General features: G+C 52.5%; 1 protein-coding gene across 1 annotated transcript in view; it reads left to right on the top strand.

Annotated features, from left to right (window-relative positions):
• Positions 1-12,535, top strand: part of mpped2a (metallophosphoesterase domain containing 2a) — a 42,028-nt gene extending 29,493 nt beyond the window's left edge. Inside the window, exons 5-7 of the mRNA XM_084682383.1 lie at positions 10,450-10,565; positions 11,727-11,840; positions 12,389-12,535. Coding sequence (XP_084538509.1) covers positions 10,450-10,565; positions 11,727-11,840; positions 12,389-12,507 — 349 coding nt within the window. The 3' untranslated portion in view covers positions 12,508-12,535. The remainder of the gene's footprint in view (positions 1-10,449; positions 10,566-11,726; positions 11,841-12,388) is intronic.
• The last annotated feature ends 1,764 nt before the right edge of the window (positions 12,536-14,299 follow it).

The following is a 14,299-nucleotide window of genomic DNA, read 5'->3' as shown; positions in this document are numbered from 1 at the left end:
GGTGACGTCTGTCTCTGTTTGTGTATGTTTGCGCGTGTGTGTTTGTGTGTGTGTGTTTGCCTCTGTGTATGTTTGTGTGTGTGTTGTGTGAGTGTGTGTTGCGTATGTAGTGACAGGTCCCCAAGCCCAGCATGACTCTGTCTTGTTTTCTGTCCCCATGCTGTGCCTCGCGCCAGGAAAGGATAAATATTTTAATATCCCAGCATGCCGTGCGGCCCCAGACGGTAGGAGGGGGTGGGTAAGGGGTGTGGCCTGCCAGGCCAGCATTTGCTCTACCTTTGACTTGTTTATTCCCCCTCTCCTCTGACACAGATTGCATGTGAAAGTGTACTCACAGTCCAGAGGATCAGTCTCTGAGGGCTGGGGGCAAAGGCCAGCTAACTAAGTGCTGCCCGGCTGACAACCACAGAAGGAAGAGCAGAGATAAATAACTCAAACTATCCTCCACAAACACACAGAGAGAGAGAGATGGCAGGAGAGAGAGAGTGCTGGGGGCTTGATGGGGGAGATGGTTCTCTCGCTCTCCCTCCTCCTACCGTCCCCCAGGTGACATTTTTAAGAAAGGCGTTAAAGATTCAGGAGAAGTGCTGGAGGCAAAAGGTCCACAGGTTGAGTGAACAGACTCATTCAGCCCAAAACCTGACTGAAGACACACAAACACACTGACCCCCTCCTCTTGATCTCTGACCCCCAGAACATGCCGGGGTCCAGAACCCTGTGCTCACCCTGCGTTCACCCTGCGTTCACCCTGCGTTCACCCCGCGTTCACCCCGCGTTCACCCTGCGTTCACCCTGTGTTCACCCTGTGTTCACCCCGCGTTCACCCCGCGTTCACCCTGCGTTCACCCTGCGTTCACCCTGCGTTCACCCCGCATTCACCACGTGTTCACCCGGCATTCACCCTGCGTTCACCCTGTGTTCACCCTGCGTTCGCCCTGCGTTCACCCTGTGTTCCTGGGTGACTCTGGAAGGGTTCAGTTGTAGTTATTGATTGGAAGGCAATGACCTTCTCTTACAGCTGTGGTGACTGGTCAAGGATGGACAGAATGATGAACGAGTAGAATGAAGTCTGTCTTTTCTTCGAGATGCCCCTCTCTCTCTCTCTCTCTTTCTCCCCTATCTTTCTTTGACTCTCTAATCTCCCTCCCTTCTCTCTTCCTCACCCCTACCTCTCTCTCTCTCACTCCCCCTTCCCTTTCTCTTCCCCCTCCTCTCTGTGGCTGCCCAGTCAGAGGCGAGGGCTATGTGGACAAGGCAGTATTAATCCCAGAGTTACCCCTGGCCCTGTAAACACCTCCATGTCTGCTGAGATATCGCCTCCCAGCAGACACCATCCACATCCTGATCACACACACACACACTCACACAAACACTGCCTGCCTTGCTCAGACAAGAACCCCCATATCTCAATACACACCAGAGCCATGTCACAGGAAGTTTTCCTAACCCCCCCCCTCCAGGCTCCCCTCACTCCCCCCCTCCCCTCACTCGCCCTCCCCTCACTCGCCCCCCCCTCCCCTCACTCTCCCCCTCCCCTCACTCGCCCCCCCCTCCCCTCACTCGCCCCCCTCCCCTCACTCGCCCCATCCCCTCACTCGCCCCCCCTCACTCGCCCTCCCCTCACTCGCCCCTCCCCTCACTCCCCCTCCCCTCACTCGCCTCCCCTCACTTGCCCCCCCCTCCCCTCACTCGCCCCCCCTCCCCTCACTCGCCCCCGCCTTCCCCTCACTCGTGAACCTGTGACCTCTGGATCTGCTGTGAAATGCTTTAACCATCGAGCTGCACCTGTCTGAGCTGGACATATGGTCTTGTAGTTGCTGTGTCTTTGTGTGAGGAAGTGGTAGACTGTATGAGTGTGTGTGTCTGTCTCTCTCTCTCCTTGTCTCCCTGCTGGGCTCTCTGAGGTAAACACAGCCTTGTTTCTGATTGTGTCTCCTGTTTGTACACAAGCCCAGAGACAACAGTGCCAGAGTGTTCTTCCTGTCTCTATTGTGTCCTGGGCCTCCCACACCATGCTAACATTCACACTGGAGGAGGAGACAATGCTGAAGGCCTGCCACTTCCTGTTGCCCTCCACCACCCCTGACCCCTGACCTCTGTCACCTGCTGGGAGGGGGTACCAGGGTGTGAGAGGAACAGCTGGGAGGGGGTACCAGGGTGTGAGAGGAACAGCTGGGAGGGGGTACCAGGGTGTGAGAGGAACAGCTGGGAGGGGGTACCAGGGTGTGAGAGGAACAGCTGGGAGGGGGTACCAGGGTGTGAGAGGTACAGCTGGGAGGGAGTACCAGGGTGTGAGAGGAACAGCTGGGAGGGGGTACCAGGGTGTGAGAGGAACAGCTGGGAGGGAGTACCAGGGTGTGAGAGGAACAGCTGGGAGGGAGTACCAGGGTGTGAGAGGAACAGCTGGGAGGGGGTACCAGGGTGTGAGAGGAACAGCTGGGAGGGGGTACCAGGGTGTGAGAGGAACAGCTGGGAGGGAGTACCAGGGTGTGAGAGGAACAGCTGGGAGGGGGTACCAGGGTGTGAGAGGAACAGCTGGGAGGGGGTTCCAGGGTGTGAGAGGAACAGCTGGGAGGGGGTACCAGGGTGTGAGAGGAACAGCTGGGAGGGAGTACCAGGGTGTGAGAGGAACAGCTAGGAGGGGGTACCAGGGTGTGAGAGGAACAGCTGGGAGGGGGTACCAGGGTGTGAGAGGAACAGCTGGGAGGGAGTACCAGGGTGTGAGAGGAACAGCTGGGAGGGAGTACCAGGGTGTGAGAGGAACAGCTGGGAGGGGGTACCAGGGTGTGAGAGGAACAGCTGGGATCTAAATACACATACAGCCAGGATGATTCCTGCTCATGGTTCCTTGTTGTTGTCAGAACTTCTTTCCTCCAGATCTTTCCTCAGTTCTGTCTGTTCCTCACAGAGAACATGGCCTTCAGCAGTATGGTTGGCTGTCACCTAACCCACGCAAAAAAAAAATCCTTTCATTGAGTAGAATCTTGTCATGTTTCATTTTGTGAACTGTTATCTTCCTGAATGTAAAGAATGAGGGCTCTGAGCCTGATCGTCGCTCAACGCCGTTCAGCCTCCAGATCATCCACAGCTCAGGAGGAACGCAGACAAGGGAACACGGGACAGAAATATGTTTGCTTCTCTACAAGCCTTGGTTCATTCCACTTGTCTTTGAGAGAGAGAGACAGAGAGGGAGAGAGACAAAGAAGGAGAGAGCACCTGGAGCGAGAGAAAGAGAGTGAGGGAGAGACAGGGAAAGAGAGAAAGCGTGAGGGAGGGAGAGAGGGAGGGAGGTAGAATAATTTCATGGCTTGTCTCTGCATTCCTTGTTACTTTTTTTCAATGGATGTGAGAACAGAGAGCTGGAACCTGACCCCTGACCCCTGCAGTTACAGACGGTCTGTTCCTCAGGGCCGGATGGGGGGTGAAGGGTTGTCAGTCGATGGTTCTGACTGAAGAAAGATCGGTTATATACCAGAGAAATTATCCTGTCTCCCCCTCTCTCTCCATCGCATTGTTCTCCAGGATCAAGTTCACCAGGTGGGGGGGGGAGCCAGGCTTGGCCAGGTAATGGGAGTCTAGCCCCTGGTTCCTGGGGTTGAAAAGGCCTCACCCCTCACCCCCACACCCCAGACTGGCTCTCTGAATGGGGATAGCTGTGCTGCTCCCCCCCCCCCCCACACACACTCTCACGCTCACATCTCTCTTTATCAGACGGTTCTCTGGTTTCCCCTTGTGCTGCTTGGCTTCCTGGCAGATGCATATTTCAGAGTGCTGGAACTCCTCGTTCAGGTTTACACACGTCTGCCTCCCTCCATGGACCCTAGGCCTCCGTAACTCTGGGCGTGTGTGTGGTGTGAGTGTGGTGTGTGTGTGTGTGTGTTGGCAAGGTTCCTCTGGTTAAATGTTTAAAAGAGGTCTTAAGACCTACAGAGAGAGAGGGTCAGGGTTCTAATCCCTCTACTCTTAAACCACGTTTGTCTCTCTCACACACACTCTCTTTCTCACACACACTCTCTCGTTCTCTCACACACACATTGGCCTTGACCCACAGCTCTGAATATTTCATTCATCCATGCTGAACTTGCCTCATGCCAACACACACACACACTCTTTTCCTTCCTTTCTTAAACCTGCCTCGTGATGATTCATCATGTGTGTCTGTGGGGAGGAGTGATGGAGGGGAGGAGGGAGGAGTGATGGAGGTGAGGAGGGAGGAGTGATGGAGGTGAGGAGGGAGGAGTGATGGAGGTGAGGAGGGAGGAGTGATGGAGGTGAGGAGGGAGGGGTGATGGGGGGAGGAGTGATGGAGGTGAGGAGGGAGGGGTGATGGAGGTGAGGAGGGAGGGGTGATGGAGGTGAGGAGGGAGGGGTGATGGAGGTATATTTTACTGTCTCACACTATGTAGCTCTCTTGCTCTCTCTCCCTCTCTCTGTCTGTCTCTCTCTCCCTCTCTCTCTTTGTCTCTCCCTCTATTTCTCTATTAATTTATTTATCTGTTTTTGTCTCTCTCCCTCTCTCTATGTATGTTTCCCTTCCTCCCCTCCCTCCCTCCCTCCCTCCCTCCCTCCCTCCCTCCCTCCCTCCCTCCCTCCCTCCCTCCCTCCCTCCCTCCCTCCCTCCCTCCCTCCCTCCCTCCCTCCCTCCCTCTCTCCCTCCCTCCCCTCTCTGTGCTGGGGCAGGGGGGCAGTGTTATGAGCAGCTGTGTATGGTTTGGCTGATGCCTGTTTTACCCTCGGAGTCAAACTGCAGCTGGCTTCCTGTACGCACGTGCAGCAGTGTGTGTATGTCTCTGTGGACCTAGCCCAGCTAAGAGGGTTAGCCCAGGTACCTAACCCTGCTGCGACTGGGTCTGTCCATGCGACCTCTGCTAGATGAAGCCAGTCCACACTCCATCAGTCACCAGGACCAGGGATGCAGAGCACACGCTCTCACACACACACTCTGAAACACACACACTCGCATCGACACACTCTCTAAAACACTCTCAAACACAAACTCGTAAGGGTTTACCCCTGCCTCCCCCCCTCCCCCTCTCCCCCCACATTGTGCAGAGGTGGCCTTGGTGGTGAGAGGCCATTTGTCAAAGCCCAGCCAGTGTCCCTGCTTGTCTCCTATTAATAAGACTACCTGGACCTAGGAGCAGCTAAACACACACTCACACACACACACAGTCTCACACACACACAGTCTCACACACACACAGTCTCACACACACTCTCACACACTCACAGTCTCACACACACACAGTCTCACACACACACAGTCTCACACACACACAGTCTCACACACACACACACACACTCACACACACACACAGTCTCACACACACACACACACAGTCTCACACACACACACACACACACACACACACACTCACACACACACTCTCACACACACACACTCTCACACACACACACTCTCACACACAAACACTCTCACACACAAACACTCTCACACACACTCACACACACACACACACAGTCTCACACACACACACACACACACACACACACACACACTCACACACACACACACACACACACAGTCTCACACACACACACACACACACACACACACACTCACACACACACACACACACACAGTCTCACACACACACACACACACACACACACTCACACACAAACACTCTCTCACACACTCACACAGACATGTGTCTCACGGTTGGCAACTCACATACCTTAACACACACAATTTGCCGCTTATGCACACACACACACACGCTGTGTGCAGTGTCAGGTTGTGTGTCTCCTGGGGCGTATAAAAGTCCCATTAACAGGGCCCTCCTCATTGGTCCTGACAGACTGATCAATTAGGCCACGCCCCTCCTGACCTCTTGGCCGCTCTGACAGAAACGGAACGATGGAACACTGGGCATGTACCCTCTCCCCCCTTCTCCATCTCTCTCTCTCTCTCACAGTCTATCTCTCTCTCTCTCTCTCTCTGTCTGCCTCTCTATCTCTCCCCCCTCTACTTCTCCATCTCTATCCTCTGCCTCTCTTTATATATCTCTCCCTCTCCACCCTCTCCTCCTGTCTCTCTCTCTCTCTCTCTCTCTCTCACACTGTCTCTCTCTCTCTCTCTCTCACACTGTCTCTCTCTCTCTCTCGTCTGTGCTGTTCCAGAGGCTGGGTTGGGGTGAGCGCGCTCACCCTGCATGATCAACAGTACCTGTTTAGTGGACACACACAGACACACACACAGACACACACACAGACACACACAGACACACACACAGACACACACAGACACACACAGACACACACACAGACACACACACAGACACACACACAGACACACACAGACACACACACAGACACACACACAGACACACACACAGACACACACAGACACACACAGACACACACACAGACACACACACAGACACACACAGACACACACACAGACACACACACAGACACACACACAGACACACACAGACACACACACACACACACACACACACACTGCTGCCCTGGGCTTCACCTTAGCCTCTGATCTTATCTGTGTGTGTCTTATCTGAACATGACCCAACCTATGTGTGTGTTTGTGTCTGGATGTGTGTGTGTGTGTGTGAGAGAGAGAAATATCTGTAAAGAGACTTCAAAGCAGAATCTCTCTCCTAGTCTCTCTCTCTTAGAGTCTCTCTTAGTCTCTCTCTCTTACAGTCTCTCTTAGTCTCTCTCTCCTAGTCTCTCTCTTAGTCTCTCTCTCTTACAGTCTCTCTCAGTCTCTCTCTCCTACAGTCTCTCTCAGTCTCTCTCTCCTACAGTCTCTCTCAGTCTCTCCTACAGTCTCTCTCTTAGTCTCTCTCTCCTACAGTCTGTGTGTTGACATTTACATGTATGCATTTAGCAGACGCTTTTATCCAAAGCGACTTCCAAAAGAGAGCTTTACAAAAGTGCATAGGTCACTGATCATAACAATGAGATACATACACTGAAAACTAAATAAGTCCCAAAGGGAAGAACCATAAGAGGATGTAGTTAAACAAGTTACGGTTTACTAACCACTACCCCCTAGAGCTGGAGTCTGCCAGGGCAGGTGTGTGTGTGTGTGTGTGTGTGTGTGTGTGTGTGTGTGTGTGTGTGTGTGTGTGTGTGTGTGTGTGTGTGTGTGTGTGTGTAGTTTAGTAGCTACACAGTGAGGCATGGTGGTGAGAGTCCAGCAGCAGATGGGTGGAGGGGTTAGATAGGGGTGCTTAGATGGGGGGGTAGGGGTTAGATAGGGGTGCTTAGATGGGGGGGTAGGGGTTAGATAGGGGTGCTTAGATGGGGGGGTAGGGGTTAGATAGGGGTGCTTAGATGGGGGGGGTATGGGTTAGATAGGGGTGCTTAGATGGGGGGGGTAGGGGTTAGATAGGGGTGCTTAGATGGGGGGGGTATGGGTTAGATAGGGGTGCTTAGATGGGGGGGGGGGGTAAATGAAGGGGGGTGCTTGCTAACAGGTTAAGAGGGGAGTCTGTAACCGGGGGCGACTGGGAGCAGGGAGGAGACTAATGATGTCCACGGGCCTAATTGAATATTGACGTTCTGCGTGCGAGAGGCTAACTGGGCTGACTGTCTCTCCCTGCAGCCTCCCCACCCCCCACCCCCCTCCTCCCATCCAGGAGATCATTAGAACCCTGTTACCATGGCTACTAGCTTGCCTGTTCCGCGGTCTCCTACGCTGGTCTGCCGGCGTCACACAGTTCTCACATTGGACATTTTTTTAACCATTTTATGGTTTGATTTGACGCTCTTATACAGAACGTTCAAGTAGGACATGCAGGAGGAACAGCAGAAGATCAAGGATCAGAAGTGACCAGACACATTCACACAGCTGCAAGCATGGGTGCTTGAGCCCACACACACACACACACCCTTTCTACCAACATTCTTATGGTGTTTTTTTTGGGTGCCACACACACACACCCAAACAGTACCTGAGACACCACACTGGCTTTCTGCTCCTCTATTCTGTTTGTATTTTGTTCTCTTTTATTCTCCTTTTCTTTTTCTTTCTCTCTATTTCCCTCCCTCCCGCTCCCTCTCTCTCCCTCACACACGCTCTCTCATTCTCACATTTTCTCCCCCTCTCGCTCACTCACAGACAAGCTATCACCCCCTCCCTCCCACACACACACACACACACACACGCACGCACTGTGTGTCACAGCTTCACAGGAAACAATCTTTCCTTTATGCGACCGGGATGTCATTAATCTTTATGGAGGTTAACAAATGCGTTTGCATGGAAGGTATATTTCATACACAGACACCCGACAATGAGGCCATTGTAGTGGTCCGGGTTGGGTCATTCCTGCTGCTCGCGCTCCGTCTCAAAACTGCGCCGCGCGCCCGCCAGCAAGTCTGCCTCTCAGACGGATGTGTTTGGGTGTGGAAAACTATGTGCAACACAGACAAAAGCCATGTTTGCCGCTGTTTATTTATTTCCGTTACCGGATGACCCTATTTGTTTTCCCAAAGAGGGGAAATTCATGCGCTTGTCCTATGTTTCAAACTGCTTTGCTGGTACTCGGGTATGACCAGTGAGGCCAATGCTCTGCAGTAGAAGCCGTATCCGGATATGATTCAGTGCTTTCGGGGAATCTGGCTGTATTTCTATTGGTGGACAGCCAGTCTTCACAGTAATCCATTACATTTCCATTAGGTCCGATTTATGTTATTAGTTCTAATTAATCAGTTTGAGATGCAGCCCTTCGCTCCGCCGGTTGCTACTCTCTTTTCATTTTCACCCTCGTTTGTCAACTCTCCGCCGAGCGAGAGAGCAAGCGGACGGGTAAACGAACCACCGCGCGTTGGGGCGAAGATGGTGTGTGTGTTGGGGGTGTGTGTTAGAACTCACCTCAACTGCGCTCAATATCGTCGTTGTCCATTGCGGCGCCTATGTTTCAGATCCCTCCCCTTCACGTTCGTCCCTCACGGCGAGGGGACGGCTAACTCTGAAAACAGACCGGTCCTTTGTCCTTTGGACACCCAAACACTGTTGAACTATTTAACTACAATGCACTTCTGATCCGTAATGACTGTGATTTTTATAGGACGTATTTGTAAGTCGCTTTGGATAAAAGCGCCAGCTAAATAGTCATCATGAAACGATGTCATGAAACGATGTAAGGAACACGGTTGTCTGGCCCCTCTGTAGCATCCTGCTTCCATCCACCCCTCGAGCTGCTCTGAGATCATCTCTGCTGCCCAGTTCAGATGAACATATTAAACTCAGTTATGGTCCACCAGGATATAAACTGGTCTGGGGTCAGATGTGGTCTGTCACTAGCTCCTGTGTTCACCTGCACATGTTCATGATCAATGTGCTGCTCTGCTGTTGCTCCAGAATCTCCTCTAGATAAAATACATGTTCTCCTGTTCAGTGTGTGTGTGTCCATGCTTGCACACCTGTGTGTTTTAGATCAATCTATTCTCAGTGTGTGCGTGTGTGTGTGTGCCTGTGTGTGTGTGTGTGTGTGTGTGTGTGTGTGTGTGTGTGTGCCTGTGTGTGTGTTATTATCAGTGACCTATGTAAGCTCTCTCTTGGAAGTTGCTTTGGATAAAAGCATCTGCTAAATGAATACATGTAAATGTGTGTGTGTGTGCATGCGTGCGTGCGTGTGTGTGTGTGTGTGTGTGTGTGTGTGAACCTCCACACACAGGGATGATGATATATCTCCTTTACCTCAGTTGTCAGTTTTCCCCCTCCATTACTGCTATTGTGATAGATGGAGGATCAATTTATCAGCCAACACCCACTGTATCTCCTCTTTCTCTCTTCCCTCCCCCGCTTCCATCTCCAGCCTCCACGCTCTCCCTTCATCTCCCCCCCTCCTCTTCCCTGTCAGGGGGCTGTCAGGGGGGGGGGGCTGTGTGTCTGCCCGGGGAGCCAGGGAGGTGCCTGTCTCACTGGAACCACGGTCTCTGCACCTGGGGGGGTGCAGAGACACCGTCACTCCTCGTCTGTTGGAGAGGAAGAGAGAGGAGAGGGGGAGAGGAAAGGAGGAGAGGGGGAGAGAGAGAAGGAGAGGGGGAGAGGAAAGGAGGAGAGGGGGAGAGGAAAGGAGGAGAGGGGGAAATGAAAGGAGGAGAGGGGGAGAGAGAGAAGGAGCGGGGAGGGGAGAGGAGAGCGGTTGTTCAGACAGATGACAACATCTCAGATTTTCTTCTGGTTTCACTGGTGTGTGTTTGTGCGACATGAGAATCCGTTTTTGGATGTGTGTGGAGGTTAATGTCTGGTGATGTGTTCTAATATAATCATCCCAACCAGGTGCTCTGAACACAACCTGTCCTCTCACTGGAAAATAACTACGCAGTAATGATCCCTGTAATAATCCCTGTGTTTAACTGCATTAGTTTCGTCTCTCAGTGTCTAATTGAGGATGTGTTGTGTCTGTGTGTTTAGGTGAACTTGTTTTGTCTCTCCGTGTGTCTCTGCAGGACCCCGTGGTTTAACGGGTGGGGCTTCAACCTCCCCCGAGGACAGTCTCTGCTGGATAAGTGGAACCAGGTCCCCGAGGGGATCGACATCCTCATGACCCACGGCCCGCCCCTTGGTGAGCCAGTTAACCAATCCCTGCTCACTCATGACCCACGGCCCGCCCCTTGGTGAGCCAGTTAACCAATCCCTGCTCACTCATGACCCACGGCCCGCCCCTTGGTGAGCCAGTTAACCAATCCCTGCTCACTCATGACCCACGGCCCGCCCCTTGGTGAGCCAGTTAACCAATCCCTGCTCACTCATGACCCACGGCCCGCCCCTTGGTGAGCCAGTTAACCAATCCTTGCTCCCTCATGACCCACATCTGCCCAATCAGAGTTCAGATCAATATGGATACCTTACACATATGTATTAGGATAAGGGTGTGTGTGTGTGTGTGTGTGCGTGCGTGTGAGTGAATGTGTGTTATTTTACTGTGTGTGAGTGTGTGTGTGTCTTGCCTAGTCAATATCCATGTGTTGCATCCACTTGACTGTCACGTCTTTGACATCCAATATGGAGCATGCTGCTTTCACCTTCTGAAGAATATTTTTGTTTACTCCTTTGGAACATGGTGATTTAGTTTAGTGTTGTTGCCGTGGCGAAGTCTTTGTCCTCCTGGTGTTATTGAGTGATTTCCTTCCTCTCGCCTCTCGTCCAGCCTGGCCTGTGCAGGCCTGATTGCATGGAAACTCAATTTCACAGCAGTGTGACAGATGCTGGGAACGACTGAGGAGATGGGGGAGCGGCTCAGAGGAAATGGTCAGGGAGAGAGGAGGTAGAGGCAGGGAGAGAGGAGGTGGAGGCAGGGAGAGAGGAGGTGGAGGCAGGGAGAGAGGAGGTGGAGGCAGGGAGGGAGGAGGTGGAGGCAGGGAGGGAGGAGGTGGAGGATGGGCAGGGAGAGAGGAGGTGGAGGATGGGCAGGGAGAGAGGAGGTGGAGACAGGGAGAGAGGAGGTGGAGGATCGGCAGGGAGAGAGTAGGTGGAGGATGGGCAGGGAGAGAGGAGGTGGAGGATGGGCAGGGAGAGAGGAGGTGGAGGCAGGGAGAGAGGAGGTGGAGGCAGGGAGAGAGGAGGTGGAGGCAGGGAGAGAGGAGGTGGAGGGAGGGAGAGAGAGAGGAGGTAGAGGCAGGGGCATGGAGAGTGATTGCAGATCCCTCTGTGACTGGGTCCTGGTCCTAATGATTGTAATGCTGCTAAAGACAGATCAGTCTAATGTGACTGTGTGTGTGAACAGGCTTCAGGGACTGGGTTCCTAAGGAGCTGCAGAGAGTGGGCTGTGTAGAGCTGCTCAACACGGTGCAGAGGAGAGTGAGGCCCAAGCTGCACGCCTTCGGAGGCATCCACGAAGGTCAGTACACTCCACCTGCAGCGCACGCTGATGATGTCATAACCTCCCCGCTGCCCCACCATCCCCCCCCACCCTGCCCCGCCCCACCCTGCCCCACCCTGCCCCACCTTGCCCCCATCACACCCTGCCCCACCCTGCCCCCATCACACCCTGCCCCCATCACACCCTGCCCCCATCACACCCTGCCCCCATCACACCCTGCCCCCATCACACCCTGCCCCACCCTGCCCCCATCACACCCTGCCCCCATCACACCCTGCCCCCATCACACCCTGCCCCACCCTGCCCCCATCACACCCCGCCCCCATCACACCCTTCCCCCATCACACCCTGCCCCCATCACACCCTGCCCCCATCACACCCCGCCCCACCCTGCCCCACCCTGCCCCACCCTGCCCCCATCACACCCCGCCCCCATCACACCCTGCCCCCATCACACCCTGCCCCCCCCATGCCCCAGCCGCTCCTCAGGAGGGTGAACCCTGCATGCTTCCTGCATCCCAGTGGCGCATGCTGATGACATCATTCTTTGTGTCTCCCGTTGCCAGGCTACGGCATCATGACAGACGGCTTCACCACGTTCATCAATGCCTCCACCTGCACCGTCAGCTTCCAGCCTACCAACCCCCCCATCGTGTTCGACCTCCCCAACCCCACCAGCTCCTGAGACTGACCCCTGACCCTGGCTGGGGGAGGAGGGTGGAGGGGAGGGTGGAGTGGAGGGGGAGGAGGGTGGAGGGGGAGGAGGGTGGAGGGGGAGGAGGGTGGAGGGGAGGGTGGAGGCGAGAGCCAGAGTAAACTACCAAGTTTTCTTTTCTATCATGTCAGAAGATTTCTGCTGTTTTCTTAAAAAAAATGGTTGGTATCTTGTAAAGCTGTCAGGGGGGGGGGGGGGAGGGGGGAGGAAGGACTGGGGGGAAGGAGAGGGGGTCTATTTAGTTAAACAGCCTGGCTTTTAAGAACAAATCAGTTGGATCTGTAAGATAAAACAACGCTTTGTGAATTTGTAACATTTTATTTTAGCTGTTTGTGTTGCCCGGACACTGGGGTGTTGGACGCCAATGTTTATTTGTATGATGTGTTTCTTGTTACGTTACATTTTTTTGTTTAATTCTCTGGATATTTCTGTCCAGTTCTGCTTTCTTATTGGCTGACAGGGCCGCTGCCTTAAACTAGCTTCAGTCAGCTAGAGCTTCTCTTCTCTGCTCGGAGATCCATCATTCTTATTTATTACCCAGAATCCTCCTCTCACCAAACACAGAGTGATCTCCGCTACCTAGCAAAGGCTGTCACTTCTCCTTCAATGATCAATTTCGAAGAAAAAAAAGTCTCTCTATATATATTATATATATATGTTCCTCAACATCTGTACTTATAGTTGTTTGTGTTGGTTGAAAGCTTTTTTTTTTTATGCGTGTACGATGGTATGATCTCTGTTAATTTACCATCAGATGTTTTCTTACTGTTTGGTTATCTAGTCCCATCATAGCTTAGAAGTTTGTCTTGGACAGGAAATGATGTCTTGGACAGGAAGTGATGTCTCGTTGTCAGGCTTGGATGGTCGTCTTCTTCTTCTGTGCGACACGCTTGCCTGAACTTGGAGAAGTCGTCTTTTTAAACCGTGGATCTGATAGTGTGTTTTGTTATTGTTTTTTTCTTTCTAATTTTGCACTGTGTATAAATGCAATCTTGCTCGCACAAAAAATGTTGCCAACAGTCTCAACTTTGCCGCTGTAAATGCTCCTTTAATGCTCTCTCTCTCAAACTCTCTCCATGTCTATCTCTTTCCATCCCTCCTCTCTCCATTCCTCTCTCCATCTATCTCTCCTTTCTCCATCTATCTTTCCATCTCTCCTCTTTCTCCATCTCTCCTCTTTCTCCATCTCTCCTCTTTCTCCATCTCTCCTCTTTCTCCATCTCTCCTCTTTCTCCATCTCTCCTCTCCATCTATCTCTCAGTCTCTCCATCTCTCCTCTCTCCATCTGTATCTGTTTCTCTCCATATATATACTATATATCTTTCTCTCTCTGTTAGTCTCCCTCTTGTCAGAAGGGTTAGGCCTGCTCTGTCAGTTTATTGTGATATATTTAGCTGCCTTTATATGCAAATAAAATTGCAAGATTTTTACTTAAAAAGGCATTGTCTTTTTTATTCTTGGTTTGTCATTCCACAGTATAACATCACCTAGAGAGGGGACAGTTTCTGAGGACAGTTTCTGAGGACAGTTTCTGAGGACAGTTTCTGAGGACAGTTTCTGAGGACAATGGAAATAACCCTCCGCTGTCCTTGAGTTTCAGAGGCTCTACCAGCAGAGGGCGCCAACCGCGGCACATCATGAATGTGGGGGGGAGGGGGCGCTCGCCTCGGGGGAAATATAAACAACACCGAATTAAAATAAGAAAATAAAATTCAGGTTGCTCAAGTTCGAGCCTAAAATGTTCTAGCCTAAAAATGTTGAT

This window comes from Hypomesus nipponensis, chromosome 19 (genome assembly GCF_054491055.1).
Source record: "Hypomesus nipponensis isolate SF chromosome 19, ASM5449105v1, whole genome shotgun sequence".
NCBI lineage: Eukaryota > Metazoa > Chordata > Actinopteri > Osmeriformes > Osmeridae > Hypomesus > Hypomesus nipponensis.
The sequence above is the reverse complement of the archived record's forward strand: the minus strand, read 5'-3'. Positions and strand labels throughout refer to the sequence as shown.